Source organism: Syngnathus scovelli, chromosome 4 (genome assembly GCF_024217435.2).
Source record: "Syngnathus scovelli strain Florida chromosome 4, RoL_Ssco_1.2, whole genome shotgun sequence".
Lineage (NCBI taxonomy): Eukaryota > Metazoa > Chordata > Actinopteri > Syngnathiformes > Syngnathidae > Syngnathus > Syngnathus scovelli.
This window is the reverse complement of record NC_090850.1, coordinates 10,315,907-10,335,325: the sequence shown is the minus strand read 5'-3', so window position 1 is coordinate 10,335,325 and position 19,419 is coordinate 10,315,907. Positions and strand designations below refer to the sequence as shown.

General features: G+C 41.9%; 2 protein-coding genes across 14 annotated transcripts in view; both read right to left on the bottom strand.

Moving 5' to 3' along the window:
- Positions 1–126: 126 nt before the first annotated feature.
- On the bottom strand, positions 127–6,147 carry scamp2l (secretory carrier membrane protein 2, like). The gene is made up of 9 exons (XM_049718195.1): positions 5,980–6,147; positions 5,236–5,310; positions 5,066–5,152; positions 4,428–4,554; positions 4,225–4,353; positions 3,071–3,230; positions 2,862–2,963; positions 2,390–2,507; positions 127–1,862 (listed from the first exon to the last, which is right to left on the bottom strand). The coding sequence occupies exons 1-9, from the start codon at positions 6,034–6,036 to the stop codon at positions 1,728–1,730; spliced, it is 990 nt and encodes a 329-aa protein (XP_049574152.1). The 5' UTR covers positions 6,037–6,147; the 3' UTR covers positions 127–1,727.
- A 201-nt stretch (positions 6,148–6,348) lies between these two features.
- The window catches only part of myo9aa (myosin IXAa), a 70,817-nt gene continuing 57,746 nt past the window's right edge, over positions 6,349–19,419 (bottom strand). For 5 of the 13 annotated variants that reach the window (XM_049718163.2, XM_049718168.2, XM_049718171.2 and 2 more), the window contains 21 exons: positions 18,451–18,761; positions 16,289–17,944; positions 15,980–16,076; positions 15,560–15,757; positions 14,743–14,840; positions 14,480–14,613; positions 14,127–14,347; positions 13,684–13,800; positions 13,382–13,570; positions 13,262–13,309; positions 12,559–12,670; positions 11,765–11,826; positions 11,371–11,563; positions 11,158–11,286; positions 10,965–11,070; positions 10,759–10,890; positions 10,517–10,640; positions 9,725–9,742; positions 8,489–8,685; positions 8,272–8,411; positions 6,349–8,159 (listed from right to left, as the gene is read on the bottom strand). In XM_049718163.2, the coding sequence (XP_049574120.1) occupies positions 7,666–8,159; positions 8,272–8,411; positions 8,489–8,685; positions 9,725–9,742; positions 10,517–10,640; positions 10,759–10,890; positions 10,965–11,070; positions 11,158–11,286; positions 11,371–11,563; positions 11,765–11,826; positions 12,559–12,670; positions 13,262–13,309; positions 13,382–13,570; positions 13,684–13,800; positions 14,127–14,347; positions 14,480–14,613; positions 14,743–14,840; positions 15,560–15,757; positions 15,980–16,076; positions 16,289–17,944; positions 18,451–18,761 (4,776 nt within the window). In that variant the 3' untranslated portion in view covers positions 6,349–7,665. Of the gene's footprint in view, positions 8,160–8,271; positions 8,412–8,488; positions 8,688–9,724; positions 9,743–10,516; positions 10,641–10,758; positions 10,891–10,964; positions 11,071–11,157; positions 11,287–11,370; positions 11,564–11,764; positions 11,827–12,558; positions 12,671–13,261; positions 13,310–13,381; positions 13,571–13,683; positions 13,801–14,126; positions 14,348–14,479; positions 14,614–14,742; positions 14,841–15,559; positions 15,758–15,979; positions 16,077–16,288; positions 17,945–18,450; positions 18,762–19,419 lie in introns of those variants that run through there. The other 8 variants (XM_049718167.2, XM_068650569.1, XM_049718170.2 and 5 more) reach the window with 7 other exon arrangements.

Below are 19,419 nucleotides of genomic sequence, written 5' to 3'. Positions count from 1 at the left end.
GAATTCTAAACCGTTTGTTTCTCTGCTCTGTACGTGCAAAAGCGGGGGTTTAATAAATAATAAACCCCCCAAATATCAAATAATACAATTTGGATGACATCATTCTGGACGACACAACACCGATACTAAGATTAAGGAGGGATTTATTCAATCAACTGTCCCATCAGAAGCCCTAAAAATAAAAAATATATGAAAGTATTTTTCCAACATACCTACATACATACAACATACCTAAGAAAAAAACATTTCTCAAGACAAACGAAAAAGAAAAGTGATACAATTTAAAAAATAAAAAAATTATGGAGATAGGTAGGTTACATCTGCTTAAGGCACAAAAAAATTGCTAGGATTTAAAGTGCTTTAATAGTGACAACGAAGATTGAGATTGTTAATTTAAAATGCATTCTGCGGCCTTGTAATTGTTTTCTGTACACAGAAAGTTCGCCACCCGTAAATATTCTCTACCCTTCGAAGGTAAAGGTGAAGTATTTTGAGGGCATCCTTCATTTATTTTGCATCATCATCCTAGATCGGGAATTTTTGAACATTTGAAAGTAATTATCAATTCAGACTAAAGCTCCTTCCTACTTTTATTAAGATGACTAACAGAAAAGAGAACAGCGGAATGTCAAGCCAAACCAGTGACACAGACACCAACCAGACTTGGAAATGCAATTTTTGATAAAATGGTGACTCGTAATAACTAGTAACAATATCAAATGTTTAAAAGCCATTGACTATTAAAAACAAGGCTGAATCGCCAATCAACGTCAAAGGAGTTTTACATCGGTGAGATCTGTAATACAATTAGCAGTGTCTGGAAAATGGACACAAACATGTTCTTTTGCTCGTTAATCTACTTTCTTGGTTATGGTTTGCATTGTCCCTGAATAAATAAACGTGCCACACACTTTAAGATTCCAAATAAGCATGGAATTCTTGACAAATCAAAATGCATAAAACGCGATCATCTGTTTAAGACAACTTAATGTTGGCTTGTGAACAATTTTCATTTCACCCTTCATTAAAGCCAAATCCCTTCATTACTTATTAAAAGCATACACAAGAAAATATGCAAAAGTGGGCCGTAGTAACAAGTAACCTTCACCTAGAGATGCACTATTACCGAGGCTGTGCATGCAGACTATGAAAATAATTGACCTCAGCCATCTGTTTTCACAAGTTTGGACCGCAACATTTTCAGCTGCTAACCTGTTCTTTATCAGGGGTCCCTCGCTCAAGGCCAGAATTAACAATTTCACTTCATTTTTTTCATTTTTCCACTTCATTATTCCTTCGTTATTAAAAATAAAAAATAATACAATAATACTACTGGCAGGATCTAAACTTCAAAACTAATTAAACTGGGCTCTTAAAGTAGCACATTGACCTTATCTGACATCCGAGTGTTTTTCTTGTGGTGATGCAATGTTAATATGGCCATGCCTCCAATTCAGCGTTGTTTGATAACAGCCTCATCTTGCCCAATTGTGTTGAGGTGTACTCACTGTAGAGTGCATTTCAAAGCATGAACAAGCCATAGAGCACTCAAAAGCTATCATGGCTGGACTTGTACAATTTTAAATATAGCATACAACCATGTATAGCACATTTGTTTAACACAAACCACAACTATGTGGCAACATGATTGTGAGCATTGTGTTTCTTTTCCCAATTATCATATGTGCATCAAGGATGTGACAGGTTTAAGAGAAAAACGTCACGTTTTAGTCCCTGCTAAAGGCTCCCTGAGCAGCTGTTGCAGCAGCAGACTGGAAGGTTCTGTTGGTCAGGACACCACTGGAGAACTCCTGCTGAGCCTTGCTGAAGCTGGCTCCTGTACGTCTGTACTTGGAATGGACCTTCGTGGCAAAGAATCATAAATCATATTTCAACTGCTTAACAGCGATTTCATGATGAAATTCTACTCTACATTTTTATAATATACTGTATTGTTTAAAGAGGAAGTAAACCCCAAAATTGCCTTTGTAAAATATTCTGTGCAGTACGACTAGACGAAAGACGGGCTTAGCAATTTTCTGAGGCTGAGCCGTGATTGGTTGTGACCTGAGACCTGGCAACTGTAATGTCATTTTCAGTCGACAGCAAGTGGCAAAATGGCCTCCCCGTGAGATGAATAACAACGGGTGAATTTTGCTGCTTAACTTATATTCCACAAACACAATATTAATCAGAATGCCATGTATAGACTCGTGGAGGTGCATACAATATATTATTGTAAAGAAAATGTTGTGGTTGACTCCCCTTGAAGTGATGACAATCTATATGCTATGACTGAGAGACACACACATGTACACAGTAACACTTAGGTGGTCTGCTAAATAATAAATATCTTTAGCAAAGCTGTCAAAAGCATAGTTTGGAATACCATTTTTAGCAGCATGACGGCCAGGACGGCGTTGACAGTGAAAAAGCCAGCCACCACCATCATAACCACGGCCACAGCCAGGTTTTTGTTGATCATGCTGATGGACGCAATCCAGCCACTGTCAACATTGCAGACATACAAACGTGCTATCAACAAAACAGGAAGCACTATGTAGCAGCATACAATATGAATGAATACATATGCTAGACCACCACCAGTTTTTGGCGGCGGAAAAACAAGGTCAACGAACATACTGTATTTCAAGAGTATCAAGAGGAAATGCAAAGAGAAAGGAATCACACACTTACAAAGTATAGAACCCCTTAAAGAAGACAACAGTCATCTGTCAAAGAGACACAAAAGAGAAGCTCAAGTAGAAGCCACAACAGTACAAACACACACAAGAAAATGCATGACTCCATCCATGTGGTGGCCTAGGACATACAGATTATCCCCGAAGTGTACCGCTCACCTGTTGCCCCACTTGGGGATCCCCACACACTGAATGATGTACACGGCCACTTGGAAGAAAAAGACGAAGAAAAAGAAGAAGAAGCTGAAGGAACTGTCGGACCTGGAAACAAAAGATGGACACAGAAAACAAGGAAGGAAGTGAAACTGCAAAATTTTGATAATCCATTTGGTCCATGAGCACAAAGCCAGAAATTGAGCAGAGTATACCTGAATGCTCTGTATACGGGTCTGTACCAGCAGATGAAGGCGACAGGAGTGAAGAGGAGGAACCAGAGGATGGACAGACCAAAGTCAACGCCATACTGAGAGTCCACAGTGAAGTAGGCCAGGCAGGCCAGCACGTTGAGGAACAGGGTCACACAATGAACTGCACAAGGACAATCACCGACATACATGAACAGTGAACGGCTAGAACCTAAACCAACAGACTCATGTATTTGTAAGAAATGGATTACTAATTGTTTTATTGGTTATCAAAAACAAATATTTGTGGGACACTGGAACTGTGACAGTCATGTAAAGTCATAATAAATACATTTAAAAATGCAAGCACTTTCCACAATATGAAGCAGATTTGTATGTGTTGTGTTTTTTTTTTTTTTTTGCATCAGCATGTACCGTTTAAGGAGCTATGTCTACCACGATATCTAGAATAAACCTTCTGCTATTTGGGGGGGGGACGGGGACCTGCTGTGAACAGCAAAAATTGGTTAAAGACTGGGTTTGGAGAGGACCATAAAGTACCAACATTGCGTCTGGCATACTGTATATAATTGTGAAGCCGAGTTATATAAATTACTGCATTCAGTCGTTAAATTGTTCAACAAACCACTCCCACATGAGACTGAATAGTATAGGCAGCCTAAATAACACGCAAGCACAAACTGACGTGACCTCACTCAGGGGAAAATTACATACAGGCACTAACACGATAATGAAAAATGGAATTTAGTCGTTTATGGCATTTAGACACTACAAGAAATATTCGGGAGTACTGTACGGGCAAATTGTAACAGAAAAGTACGCATTGCTGGTGCATTGGGGAGAGGCGCTGCATACAGGAACAACCAACAAGACAACGCATCTCAAATACAGATGGGGGGAAAAAAACCTAATGAATTGGACCTAACAACAAACCGAGATAGCAGCGAAGTAATACATTCATTGCTTTAGCCTGAACACAAAAACAACAAATAGCTGAGATTTTAAGCAAATATTGGTGGATGGCTTCCGAATAAAATCCGTAAAAATGCGATACATACCGAGTTAAAACCAATGCCAGCTACAAAAACAGCGAATGTGCTATCTGGTACTGGTGGATTGAACTCCATATTCATATGGGTGGGATGTAAGATACTTACACATCCACAGGTAGTACATTCTTTTGCAGATCCGGCGGTATTCCTCAGGGATGTCTACCTCAAAGTCTTGGTAAAAGCATGGCTTCAGCGGAAAGAACTTGGGCAGGGGCGGCCAATTGTTCTCAGTGACTGGTGGTCAAATAGCAAAGTTCTGTTACCGCCCTAATCGTTGAACAATATACTCATTTCAAAGAGCGACTTACCGCCTGTGTTTCGGGATGTCCTGTTCTGAAGTTCCTGCTCCTTTCGCTCCAACTCTGCTGCTTTCCTCTCGAGTTCTTCTTGCTGCTTGATCAGATTCGCCTGACCGGCAGCCGTCGCAGCAGATATCTGTTATCAAACAGGGAGGTTGCTGAGTTATATACGTACAGTCAGACACATTTCATTCAAATGACCTTGCGATGAAAACCTGAGAGACATCAATGCTCCCATGACCATAAATAAAGTATTCATGTAGGTCTCTTGATTGTTTTTAGATAGAGTGATGTCTGAAAAATGAGGCAACACTAGCTGGAATTTGGGTTAGTAAGTGTTCTGTTCTTGGTTGGAATCTCAGCTGGAGTCTTTCTGTTTGGAGTGTGCATGTTTTCCTGGAGAAAGTGTGTTTTGTGTGTCAGGTTAACTGACAACTCTAAATTGTCCATAGATGTGAAAATGAGTTTGTTCGTCTGGCCATATGTGACAGGACACTGTCAGCGCGTCCAGGGCCTCATCTGACTCTCACTCAAATCTGTTACATGACAAATGCAAAATCATATGACGAGCTCAACTTCAGATTTGAAAGTTTGTGTATTAAATAGCTTTAATCTAACTACACTTGTGCTTATTTCATTTCTCTCACTTGTGAACTCTGCTCCACAGATGTTTGTAGAACGGCAGGTTGAGAGGAAACGGCTGAAATGGGGATGGTCGTGTCACTGCGATCCATCTGTGGAACATCACGTAATGCAGGTTCTTAAAGAATTAAAGGTTGGAAGAACTGCAATATACATCAAAAGACAAGCAGCTCACCAATTCAGTAGAGAAAGGGTTGTATTCCTGAATCCCATCAACGGCTCCTTGGGTGGCCCGAGTGACAGAAGCGTCCTGCAAAAGATATTATATTATTCATATAGTCATAGGGAACAACAGATGCTCAGGTGCATTTTAAGCATGTGGAGCAATACTAAAAATTCAGTGTTCAAGAAGCACATTGTTAGGCCACATTTCCTGGACGGTGCATTAACTATTAAGGCACTATTGATTCCTTGAGTCTTTGTTAAAACGTTTCCAGGTTTAACAAACAAACACCTTTCCTGAGCAAATATGGACCAAATACGCGTGCCACAAATGTGTGACGCTCAAAATGAACATTACAGACAAGTGAGAAGGGACAAGGGGGCAGCCCATTACACAAAAGCCCCCAAAATGCCACAACGACCCTCACACAGTGGATGATTTAATTTAGAAAATGAGGTTTTTAAACTTCTTTATAAGTGGCGTTGTCTTGTGGCGCTATATTATTGGCCGAGTAGCAGCAAGCACCTGTTGCGACTCTTACCTGTTGAGGTTACAATACCAAGTCATTATTTGAAGCTTGTTTCTGGATCTTCTCTTTATAACCATTACATATTTATTTCTAGGACGCTTGTTCCGGTAGGAATTGTTGAGGCCAAACCCAGCAACCGACCAAACAGGTTTCTTTAGCGTGTCCTCAACCCAAATAAGGACCAAAGTCGTTTGTCCCTTAAAAACAAGAGGAAAACAGAGTCTCACCTGGAAGGGATTTACGTCCACAGGGTCGGCGAATGGGTTGTTGTCAAATCCCGACATTGTGGTGTTCGGGTTTTCTTGTCGATAAACAACGCACCTTTGTTGCTCCCTGGCTGCAGCTGATCCTGATGTCGGTGCGGCTGCGTTCTGCGCATGCGTCACTCCACAGGTACTCACGTCACAGCAGGACTGCCGCGTCACATTAGGTCGAGTTTAGGTCTGGGTGGCAAAGAGCTTATATTTTCGAGGTAGCCTTATTTATGTTAGACTCGAAATTAGTGTTTGGATTTAAAGAGAAAAGAAATGACCGTGAAAATCCGAGGACATCTTGATGTATTCACGTAATATACCAGTATGGCTTTGAGACGTAGCAAAGCTTTTAATATCATGATGTCACTTTATTACTTTGTCTTTTTTCAAGGCGATTTAACAGTCACATCAATATTAGATCTCCCCATGTGGCCTTGACGCTCCCAAAACTACAAATGTTTCTTTTCCACTCCGATCACCTACTTTGATAAAGTCAAATTACACAGAGAAATAATCAGATACAGAATTTTGCAAAAATACTCAGCTTTCTGCACTTGATAAAAAAACAAGAGCCCAAGGTTAAGAATTATATCATCTTGGAACAAATTGTACATTATATGGATGGCACATTAATAAGTTGTTCTTAAACCTGATGAAATATTAATCATTAATCTCTTACAGACCTTGATCTTTTCTCATGTAACACCTTGAAATTAAGAGGCACTTCGAGGCTACAGATAAAACAGAAAGCAAGACAGACAACATGAAGGTTTTTTTCTTGGGTTGCTATTGAGCAAATATTCAAGGAGGGTTTGATACTGTGGTGTCAGGAAAGATGGCATTTTTGTTCACTATACTGTACATATGGACTGTACTGTACATTACAGTTGCTTTATGGCTGTTAAATAATTAATGCAAGGATTTTATACACATCTGACATTGTTCGCAGTACATAGGTCCCCTTGGCAGGAATTACACACTAGCTAACTTGGTCCCTTTGATGGTGGTATCTCCCTTACAGAGTGGAAAAGTAGCATTTAAGTATATAGACCGCTTGGCACATGAACACATATATATCATTGCCATATTCTGTAACTTCTGACCAAAATAGTTCCAAAGGAAAAAAAAAAAAAAAAAAAACGAGATGATAAATATGTGACTTCAACTACCCAGCATAAGCTGGTGTTCCGGCTTTGTACAGTATTTATAAATGTATAGGCTAATAAAATTTACGTGACAATAAAATTCATTAAATACAAGGGGAAAATACATTTCGTAATCAAGCAACCACTGTATACATTGATTGTTATGAACTGTAAACTCAAGAGCAGCTAATAATTGTGAGTTAGGTTCAATGCAACATCAGCTATCCCTGATGTCATGTTTGCTTTCGTTTCGGCTTTCCAGGCTTGGAATATTCACTATCGCCGTCTTTGACATTCCCTTTGCTCTGCCCTCCAGACCAGCATTGTCTCCTCTTGATGCTTAGTGCGGAGCTGCCAAGGCACAGTTGTGAGAGCTTCAGTGGCTGCACACAAGTGGAGCTCCTTACCGCTGACCATCTTGTACCTCTTCACTATACACGGCACTTGGGTACAATTCTTTTAGGTTTTAAAGGCTAGGTAAGCGTGCTTCCAGGACGTGTCATCATTGAGTCCTTCATACCATGAATTCATTCTTGCCGTACAACACCGACTGCTGCTGTATGTCAGGTGGCTCACTGCTGTGACCGCCGCTTTCTCTGCTATGCCTTTGGGATACATGTTTGGTCCCCCTGAGTTTCTGTTTACCTTTCTCTGGATTGAAGGTGCCACGGCTGGAAAACTGTGGTCTTTCATCAAACACGCTCTCCAGCTCTGCTGTAGGACTGCAGTTAAAACTGTCAAAGCGGGAAGCTTGAGGCGCATTCTGGGCCTGTGATGCACTCGAGCTTGAAGAGGGAGACTTTGAAGCGGAGTGGTACCGAAAGCCACGGCTGGTATTCGAGACGGGAGAAGGCGACGACTGGAAGTATGACAAGGAGGAGAAGGGGGAAACACTCGAGGAAGAATCCACAGAGTCCAGGGAATCGGGTTGCCGTCTCAGAGTGCGATGTCGTGGGCTCATTCCATCGGACCTCCGAGACCAAGGGGAAGTCAAAACTGGACGTCTCTCTGAAAAATATGGACAGTTTAAATTTTTTCAATCTTTTTAATTTTTTTTTTTATTTTTTATGATACATAAGAGTGAGAAATATGTTTTATCAGTTTCTATATAGCGACATACCAGAATAGTCTGAAATAGCCTCAGGGTCCACATTGAGGTTTTCAGAGCTGTCAGCAGTACCGATAGAGGCCTCTGACTCCAGAGTCTCATCATCCGATGCTCGTGGCTCCAGAGTCAGCATCTCAAAAGTCAGCTCCTCTCTGCGGGAGCACATTAGCATGCGAGTTGAGCACGCATCATTAAGTGCTTGCCAATTATGTGCAGTGACAGCATTTACTTCTCTTTTTGCAGGTTCTCAATTTGCTCCGTCAGCACTCTCTCTTCCTGCTCCATCGCTGTGTGCTGATGCTCGGAGATTTCCACCAAAGACTCGTCTCCCTTGTTTTCCTCGCTCTCTTCTATTACGGCGTCTGACAAAGACTGAAGTCGTGGGCTCACGGGAGGCGAAGGTGAGTGGAAGCTTAGACGTTTTCTCTGGAAAACAAATCAATGAGAACATGAGCACAAGAGCAGTGTTCGTTATCTGGAAGTCAATGGGAATCTCCAGGAAGCGCACCTTAGCCCCCACCCAGAATGTAAATTCATCAGTCTGTTGGGGGGGGGGGGTTTACAGGGTGAAAAATATAGCATCCTCTTTTGGCTAAAATGAACAGGAGCATCTCATTAAATTGGAGTATATAGAAAACTTTTTATTTCAGAACTAAAACACATACTTCACTCCTAAGAATCATTATGTATAGATTTAATTCATGCCGCAATTACCTCCCTACTATTATTAAAATAATTTTGATATTTTATGAAATATTAGCATTTCTTGAGCTGGCTATAATCACCAAAATGTGTATTCTATCTACAGTTTAGACACTATTATTATTAGACACAATTTTCTTTTTTACTGATGTCATAAAATGTTTCCAATTTCTTCAAACTTACTGAGATGCTCATGTATTATTTGTGCTGATGACACACTAAAACAGACCATTTTATACTCTGATGACAACGTTGACAGCATTACGCTTGCAAATAAGTGTGTGAATCAGTATCCTTCTTCACAATTTAGATTGTAAAACTCAAATTGCCTAAAGTAGTGGACCTTATAGTAGTAGTTACCATGCTGCAAAACAGCAACAAATGAGTCTAACAAAGCTGATCGTTTTCAAAGACTTCAGACCATCGTCAATTTCATCTACTCTTATCAGTAGTTTGTTTTTCCTTTTAAACAATGTTGTCATGTTGATAGCATACATTTGCTGAATTTATGGAGACCCCTCCAAAAGCTTGTATTGCAACTTGCGCACACAAACCTGAATGAAAGGCTGTCTTCACACTAACTCCAAACCCTTTTCATGCATTAGAACTTGTTTCGTACCACAGAATGAAAAGTTGACACAGGCACTCAGAGGCACTTGGATGGGAAGCATTGGAAATGCAGCCGAGCAAAAAAACACAACCCACAAACCACAAGACAGTTGACGACAGATACACCACTGATCAACATATATATATACTTTACCTTTTTTGGTGTATTTGACTGTGAAATAGACATGAAAATGAAATGAGAAAATGTCAAATGTTTTTTCCTGACTCACCTTCAAAATTCAGTTCAAGGCATCTACTTAGGTTTAATAAGTCTTATACTCAGGTTGTATAAGAAATCGTAAACAGCTATCTATCACCTAAGAAAAAAATTACCGTATTTTCCGCACTATAAGGCGCACCAGATTATAAGGCGCACCTTCAATGAATGGCCCATTTTAAAACTTTGTCCATATATAAGATATATACATTTGGCCCGCGGGTCGGACTTTGGACACGCCTGCTGTAGTGGCTCAATATCGGTGCATATATAAGGCACACCTGATTATAAGGTGCACTGTCGGTTTTTGAGAAAATTGGAGGTTTTTAGGTGTGCCTTATAGTGCGGAAAATACGGTAATTTGGGTTTACAGTAGTCAAACTGATTTTGTGACGTTGGCCTACTTTCACATTGGACGAAAGGACCCAGCTTACTCGTTCAATTTCATCCCAAATCATCAATCCGCCTGTCTACGGATCTGGCCTTCCCCAAACTTTTCACATTCACCTGTACCGTGTTACTTAAAGACTTTTAATGTCAAGTTTGTTACAAATGTATATTTATAATTAGTATCAGTCTTACAACTATTGCGCAATTGCACAGCACAGACTCAAATATAGGCCAAAGTAAAGGTTACCGTGCAAAATAACGGACATGATAGAGAGGATCCGAAAAAGGGCGGCAAGCACCCATGCAGGACAAGTAACGTGAGACAGAGTTTGATCATACCATTGATCTTCGGATGAAAGTCAGTCTGTATTTGGCCTTAGCTTCAGCAAACTCCAGGGTACTGATGTCCTTCAGTCGCACTTTGTACTTTGTCATCTGCTCACAAATGACAAGTTCGACGCACCTATAGAGGGACAAAAATGCACCTTGGTGGGATTACAAACATTTCCTGACCACAAGAATAGTACACACAATTATCGTCATGTATTTTAGTCTTGACTACAGGTAGAGGACATGCTTACGCTGTGGTCTTGCTGATATCCTGGACACTCTGAAGTGGATCAATCGTGTCTGGACAGCGCAGGATACAGGGAGCAAAAACTATGGCCAGTGCATTAGCAGACATACGGTTTGTGTCCTCTTGCAACGCAATCCTGAAAGGATCAATACAGGTTGTAAGAACTCCATTAAGGTTTTATTTGAACACGTTTAAATAATCTGCATTTACCTGACAAGATGGAATATGAGCCGTTCCAAAGTGTTCAGGTGATTTCTGCTTAGCTGGTCAACAACTGAATACACCCCTCTTATCATTTCTTTTCTATCCTGCAAACCTGGGAAAGGACAAATGTTTTTTTATTTGAAGGCACTCAGAATGTGCCGTGGAAGACGTTTTAACACACACATGCTGGTGGACTTACCCATCGCACGAATAAATTCCTCATATAGCTCAAACGTCATCAAAGGGCTCGGCAGGTCTCGCAACCACTGCTTGAAGACACTGGCGATGACATGGATGTTGTAGTCATCCAGATTCATGCTCTCCACATCTGTGACAAGACAGAGCAGAAAGAAAGTCAAATGTGTCATCTTTGAATTTTTGGCTTCAACCATCCTGGTCACAACAAACTTACCTGTGTCAAGTCCCTGCTTCAGTTCTCTTATTTTATTGGTGGAGCCTGATTTTCGGTAGATTCCCTCAGTGTAGAGGCCGTGCATCTCAATGTAGTTAATAAGCTTCTCCACCACAAGGGGCACCGTTCGCTCGTCATTTATCAGACGCGACACCTCCACACCAAATTGTCTCGGGGAAAGCTCAGGGTCGAACTGCTCAAAGAGAGAAAATAATTGCTCAACTAGTTACACGTGCACAAACACGAATACAATAAAAAAAAAAAAAAACATGGCATGATTCGAGCTTGCTAACAATATAGGCAAAAATGGGTCTGTATCAGCATACGGTATTAATGCATAAAGAACTGCATAGTGGCTCCAATGACACATTTCAAGTCATGGACTTCAACTCACCTTCTTGCTGCATTTGGTGGTCGTCTTTTGGCAGCACTTTCTGTGGCAGGCGTAACGGCACACTGGGTAAACACAGGCAGAAAAATCAAACACACTCGTATTCCCATTAGCCACAGAAAGGCGGTGCCTCCTCATCTTTCAGAGAGCCCAGTCAAAGAATTTTTTTTTCGATGAAAACGGCAGAGCAGAATTGGCCGGCATAAGAAGAATACTGAGTGAAGAAAGGACAAATTGTGAAGAGACATTTGTGGAGTCGCAGAACCACAGACCCACATGAGTCCAGTTGAAGACAATCTGATTAGGATATTGGAGGGAGAGAGGGCGGGATGTGACTTTCAAAAGCCAGACTCACTCACTCAGACACTGTAATGTGTTTTTTATGATGCAGGGTGGCCAGAGATCATGAGAAAGTCTTTATGAAAAAAGCATAAGCCTGAAGGCTAGCCAGCTGTATTCATAAACACAAACACATTATCTAAGTCTAATCAAATCATATCTAGTTAAGTGTTATTCTAGGCCATAAGCAATCTATTGTGTGGGTTCATCACATGATTTGCTCAACCGCAACTCTGTTAGCAGTTAAGTGTTTTGGGGCAAGATGTGGACTTTCCGTCTGACAAAGTTATTTTTGGTTAAATTACAAACACACAAAAGTAATAATAAAATTATTCAGCAAAATAAAACACGTGGCCCCCTTTTACTTTCATAAATCACATTTGAATGAAATAGCATTTCAACTATTTTCACAAGTGATTCCTTTAAAAATCCACAATCGACTGTGTGAGCATACTCACGTTTACAAACGCAGGCGCGATCCATCATCCAAATAAGCGATGAGCAATATTCACAGTATGTGGGGATGCTGTATTGGGTGGATTTGAAGATGTGGCCGTTATGCTCCTCCACCTGAATATGGGAGAAGAAGCTTCAACTTCACTGGAAAGTGACAGCAACATTTTGGACAAAAGCTCTGCAAAACACCTCTCAATTAATTCCTCAATTAGAGTTTACCCTGAATCTACAATCTTCAGTTCAACAATCAATTGTATGTTTACAACAAAAGTTACAAAACATACCGTGTTTGTCTTATCAAATTCTCTGGATCCTCCTAGATACAGTTGCTAAAAAATGTATGTTAAAACCATAGTCCACTGGTGTGCTGGAAGCTAATGCTAATATTTTGGACACTCTCATGCAACTGAGGTAAACAAAATAGGTATTTGACGCAGCTATCATTATGATGCAGTGCAGTTCTTCACCTCTGCACAGCACAACACCAATAATGAACATATTTGTTTAAATAACACATTCTTGACAACTTCTGATATGGTTACATTTGTAAAAATCTGAATATTTGATAAGATCAAATGTCGTGGTGGGTTGGTGTGTACACCTTACGAACTAAACAAAATACAAATGAGGTGGATTTGACAAAATGCAAAAGCAACCAATCAAGATCAAAATTCTATGATGATGAACATCAATGAAGAAACTTACAACGTCTGCATCTTTCTTCCTCCGCTTTTTGCGTTCAGGTTTCGGTTGCTGTAAAACAAACAGACATCACAGACATGAGCACATGCACATGAAATACTCAAACTACCCTGGATGACTTACTTTAGTTTGTGTGCTGTCCAGATGTTTATACTCCGTCATGAACTCATCCAGGAAGACTTTAAAAGTATTAACCCAAACTTTGACAGGAGACTCTCTCCAGTCCCTCTGCTCCTGCCGCATGGTCTTTTCCAGGATTTGCTCAAACAGAGCGTAGAGGTCTTTGTAGCGGATGCTCTTACCATCGTCCATCTGGTTTAAGACGAGCAGAACATTTTTCAAGTAACACCGGGGAGAATTATTCAGCCAAAGCAGATTGAATTGTACAGTGTAAACCGTCCGTGATTGCGGAAAAGATTCTATACCGCCAGTGCTGTGGAAAAGGAGTTGAAGATATTCATACGGAATTCCTTCAATGCTTTTTTGAATACAACATCCACCATGGTGTCTTTCTTGCTGTCCTCTGTGTCCAAGTCGTTAATCTGAAAATATAACACAAATTGGATTTGAAAAGATATCTCAACATGATGGTCACCGATGGTCACAAGCACATTTAATTCAGGGGCTTTACAAAAAAAAAAAAATGGCACCATCTTTGAGAATGCAGTGACCAGGTGGGCTTTGTATCATTGTTACTTGAAGACACATTACACAATGAAACTGAGTGGAGCTCCCCAAGTACAACGAGAAATGTGAAGAGGGCCATGAGCATCTTGCTTCATTTCAAATCCATTGTGAAAATATTTCACCAAAGTGTAAATATTGACAGGAGGAGTCATGAAACAACTCCACTAGTGTGTGGCCTTACCTTCTTCATGAGAAAGTCATTCATGCTTCTGTAGTCATTGATACAGGTGAGGATCTGCAGGCTATCACTTGGCCACTGAATAGGCTCCGCCGCCACATTGCTGATCTTGACACTGCGCCTCCGCTTCACCTTGGGAGAAGGTTCCTTATTCTCTTTCAGGTCTCGGAAGCCTCGCTCCCACGTCAGGTCGGGACTGTAGTGAGGCGACAGGCTTTCTTCACCTGTTCAATATAAGCCACAAGCTCCATCAGATGTAGTAATCTCGACGTGCGGTGAGGTTGATGTTCACATTCAACCTCCTTTATTTAATTCCATTGGAAAACAAAGCAACACATTAAATTGATTGTGAAGACCTTCTCTTAGCAATGGCCCGCTGTCTCCAACGTCTCCTTCCAAAGAGTCACCCCCACAAATCAGCTTCTCTCTGGAGGCCTTCTTATCACCGTGTTTGGTCTTGCCCCAGAAGCGCATCTTCCCACGAACTCTGCTAAAAAATCGAAGTACACAACAACTACTGACTGCGATCCGTGCATGAAATTGTGTTTCCAATGTACAAGATGTAAATGCTGATTTCCATTTTTTGTTACTTCTAGTAAAGTTCAGGGAAACGACAAACCTTCCGTCCTGCGAGTTCTTGCGCAGAGAGTTCACTTTTCTCAGATCTCCCGATGATGTAACTTTGTGTAGATCCTTGTTACCCTCTGAGCCTGCAGGCTGGAATAAAAACGTGTGTAAAGGTTTAAAAGTATTGGGCCAAGTCTAAAACATTGGTCTATATCACGATCTGCCAGTAGATGGCAGCATAGCAGTTAAGTAGCACATCCTTTTTTCTCTTCCATCATGCCAATAACCCCCCCCCCCCAGAGTAACTAATAAATTGAATCATCTAAGAATTCAGAGTTGACAAATTCAGTGACAAAAATTTTAGAGACCACTAAAATTAAAACTGATCAGAACGACATGCACATTTTGCAACAAACTCTACAAAGAACTGCAGAAACACCTGTGAGAAATTAAGGAAAAGTTGTTAGTTGAAAAGTTGTTAGTAAATCCACTAAAAGTTTAGTTGTAGGTCTGGGAAAAACACATTTGCGGAACTGCCCACCTTCCATCGCTAGTCAAGTTAACATTTACTGTTGATAGACATTTACTGTTGAAAGGGAGGCTGAGTGACCCTCCAATCCATAAATTAAACTCATTTTACAACACATGTTTTCACCTTCTGATAGCAGCTTATTTCAATGCAAAATATTTTGGGGCTTTTCACAATGTGTCATCCACTGAGTCATTTAAATGAAACAGATGTTGAAGCTCAGGCAGGATAAAGAAGTGTGAGGTCTCTATGCTGTGGGGCGGGGGGGGGGTTAGGAAAAAAACAAGCAGAAGAAAAGAGCATAGCCAAGGCCAGCGATGGCATAGGTGGGACCTGTTACCATTTCGGAGTCACTAAAACAGGAGGAGCCTCCTAGGCCTTCCTCTGTGGAGCTCTGCTTGCAGAGAGGTAGGGGGGAGTGATGGGGGCTGGTGGCCTCATAGTCATCCTCATCTGAATCGCCCCCAACAGAAAGGACGAGGAAATCTGAGCGAGTCCGTGACATTCGGGCTTTCTTTTTGTGCCCCACTCTGCCCACCTGGAGTTCAGCGGAAGCGATAACAGCATGTTGAAATAGCAAGAGGATAGAACCCAGTTGCTGTCATAACCTTCTTCTACAGGTTTGCGTATCACCACTTTTGGTGCGACACAGAAACAGGCCACCTAAAATGCAATTTGTCCACTCACTCATTCTAAGCATCAAAATGATTTCAACCACATCTATTGAAATCAAAACAACAAAAATTGTAATTTGGCTTACATCACGTGTTTTTGCTCCTTTAGGCAGTCTGGAAAATGCAGGCCCCTCTGTCGGAACAGCTTGAGGCGTGCCTTTAGTGGCGTTACTGCTGTCGAATCTGAAGTGAGAATATTTAAGGAAGAAAAAAAAACAATAAATACATAGACATAAAGGATAAATTGGCCAGTACTAAAGTTACATGATGTCTTATCTGGTTCAAGTGGGAGCTCTTGATAAAACATCTCACGGTAAATTACATAAACAGTGTCAGTTTGTCATCCACTCAACCTGCCCGCCCGTCCGCTAGTAGTTTATTATTTTGATACTTACTTAGAAAATGTTACTTTGTCCTTGGGCGAGAAGAAGATGTTTCCCGGTTTGGCTGACTGACTCACTGCGGAGCCATGACCACGCTGAACTTTCTTGGTGGCTGCTCTCACTCTGGTTGCTCCATCTTTGGACTGCAAGGTGAGTTTGGGTGCCCAGCCCTCTGCAGCAGACTTGCCTTCCTTACGGCGCTCTGTGGGGGCGGAGGCAGGTGGAGGAGGTACCTGGGGAATAGCGTCACCATAGGGGACACCCCGTCCTTGTGGGGAGTATACCGAAGGGTCAGAAGATTCTGACTGGGTTCTCTTAGGAGGAATTATCTCCGATGTTCCCTCAATGAGCAGAGATCTGGGTCTAGGCGGTTTGCTCGAGGTGGCAGGTCCACCACCATCATCTTGTTCACTCTGCCGACTCCGCTGTATCTTCCGCAGAGCCTCTCCCCTCTGTTTCTCAAACATGTCTCTCTCATACTGAGCAAAGTAAATGCGCTGACGCTCCAACGCTTCCTTCTGTTGTCTTATCTGCTCCATCATTTCCCTCTCATTCTGCTGTTTCTGGTTACGCTGCCTCTCCTCCTTCTCCTCGTTCAACCGCACCAGCTTTTCAAAGACGACCTGATCGACAGTGGAAATGGGCTGTGGTACGCAAGGCGCCGGAGCTGGAACGTGCCCTGGTGTCTCCTCCCGAGACCCAGACTCACTAACCTTGGTACAGGGATGGACCAGCTCGCTCAGCTCATCGCTCACTGGGGTTTCCTTCTGCATGCTGATCACCACCACCACCGGCCTACGGGTTGACTCTTGCCTTTCTATTGAAGACTGAACCGGTGCCCCGGTTGGATTACTCGGAATGACATTGCTACTCTTATTAGCAGGGACGTAAAAGGTCGGGAGGTAGTTCTCAAGTTTGGACGGATGTGTAGAGGAGACGGTAGGTTCCGTTTGTTCCTGAAAATGGCCTCCGGCATCTGTAGCCAGCACCCTATTGAGTTGCTCTGTCTTGGGGCCTATGGAGAGAAAGTCGTCGCTTGGGTCCGACAGTGCTCCGGGTGAGCCGATTGGCGAGCACAGGTCCTCACTGTCAGTCACTTCCTCTGTGGCTTTGGGAGCATCTTCAATACTCAAAAGTTCAAAGCTGTCTTTGGAGCTCTGACTGTCAGGTGTGCCCTGTGGTGAACACAGAGGGGGTGTGATGGAGGGAACCAGTTCAACAGACCAGCGCCTTTCCTCAGCGGTGGGCGAGCTTCCACCGCAGGTCGCACGGACCTTGAGGAGGTCCAGACTGAATTTGGCTTGCTCCAACTCTCGCATTCGCCGACTCTCTCGCTTGGCGCGGGTAGCTTTCTGGCTGAGCTCATCAGCTGCTCGGAGCTTCTCTCGCACCACGACTGCGCATGGAGTTACTGAGGGAGGTGACTCTGAGTGCCGTGTAGGCTCGCGGGCATATTCTCCTCCTATTCCTTCTTCCTTGAACTCTCCATCCTTGCTGCCACAGATATCCAGTGTCCTTTCCCGTTCTTCGAAGGAGTGGTCCTCCCAAGTGCTAAGGTCCAAACCCATCACTCTCTCATGGGGCTCCTCTTCTGGTGAAAATCTCACTTGTCCATTCTGTAGTTGCTCCTTCTTCTCCCTCAGCTTCCGTTTGGTCAATTCCCTGAAGCTGGTGATTGAAAGGATATAAGAACAGGTTTAGCTCATTTAAAATTCAATCTTGCCATATTAGTTTACACTCTGTTATGAACACAGCTCAGTGTAGTCAAATCAAACTTCAGCAAACTTCAAAAGATTTCACTGGAGTTAGAGGCTTATATGAAAATGTTTGCTTTCAGCGGATCAGCTGATTATTGAGCTGCTCTGTGGGCTTGCTCATAATGAAATTGTGCACATTGACCAAGTACACTCTAAAACCATTGTGCAAATGTTCAATATACCGTATTTTCCGGACTATAAGGCGCACTGGACTATAAGGCGCATCTTCAATGAATGGCCCATTTTAAAACTTTGTCCTTATACAAGGCGCACCAGACTATATGGCGCACCATTAATGCATCATGTCAGATTTTTAATCCAAATCAAATCATTCTCCATTTTATCTTTTTTATTTCAACTTCAGACGCAACAAATCCCAAAAACCAATGGGTGTTTCACCTCTGTTCTCGGTCTTACCGTTGCCGAGCAAGATAGCCTCGGATTGTAGCCTGGAGGCGCACCGTAGTAGCATACAGGCGCAAGTAGGCCTCTCTGGCCCAATGACAGCGCCAGGCCGTCTGAATGACCAGTGCTGCTGTACAGCGTCGAGACAGCCACAGTCGCCATGCCCTCTGAAGTACCAACGCGGCCTCTTTCCACAAAGTGAACCTTTGACGTTCCCGGTAGCCCCGCCAATGTGTCTGCAGACACAATGCTGCCTCCTCATGTGCATTCTGCTCCATTTGCTCTTCCTCACTGTCCATGGGTCGGTACAAGCGCCACCATTTCTGTCAAGAAAAAAAAAAATAGCGGAATATTATTTGTTTTTCATTTTAATATTAGTCATTATTTTTTCATAGAATGCACTGTTGCTTATGAACTTCGACAAAAATCTGCTGTTGTGGATGAATTAATTCCATGTTAGTAATTGGGAAACAATGTAATCATTACAACGTGTCAAAAGGGATTTCCAATGTAGCTAAAAAGTAAAACACACAAGTTCGGCCCTAAAAATGAAATTATTGAAACTATGTGCAATGGTGTATATTTCGAAGATTCCTTGCTGTTTGGGAAATGGAAGACACGATGACGGTTGCCAAGGTCAAAAAACAAAATGCAGGGGTAATCAAAAGGACATTTATTTTATCTGTAGTTTGTCGGAAGTCATTGCTATACTGTCAACAAAGATTATATGTTACTGAGATTTTAGTTTGGAAACAATACAAGGTCAAAAGATTCCAAACAAAGTGTTTCAAAACTAGTAAAAAAAAAAAAAAAAAGCTCATAGTATAATACTATAAGGTCTTTCATTGACAATATTCAGAAATGGTTCTTCTTAAAAGGCAGGATTATAAATTTCAAATTTTAAAAATCCAAAGACAGAAACATGAAATGACTGCTCAGTTAGATAACAATATATCAAACTATTGTCGAACAGGTACGATT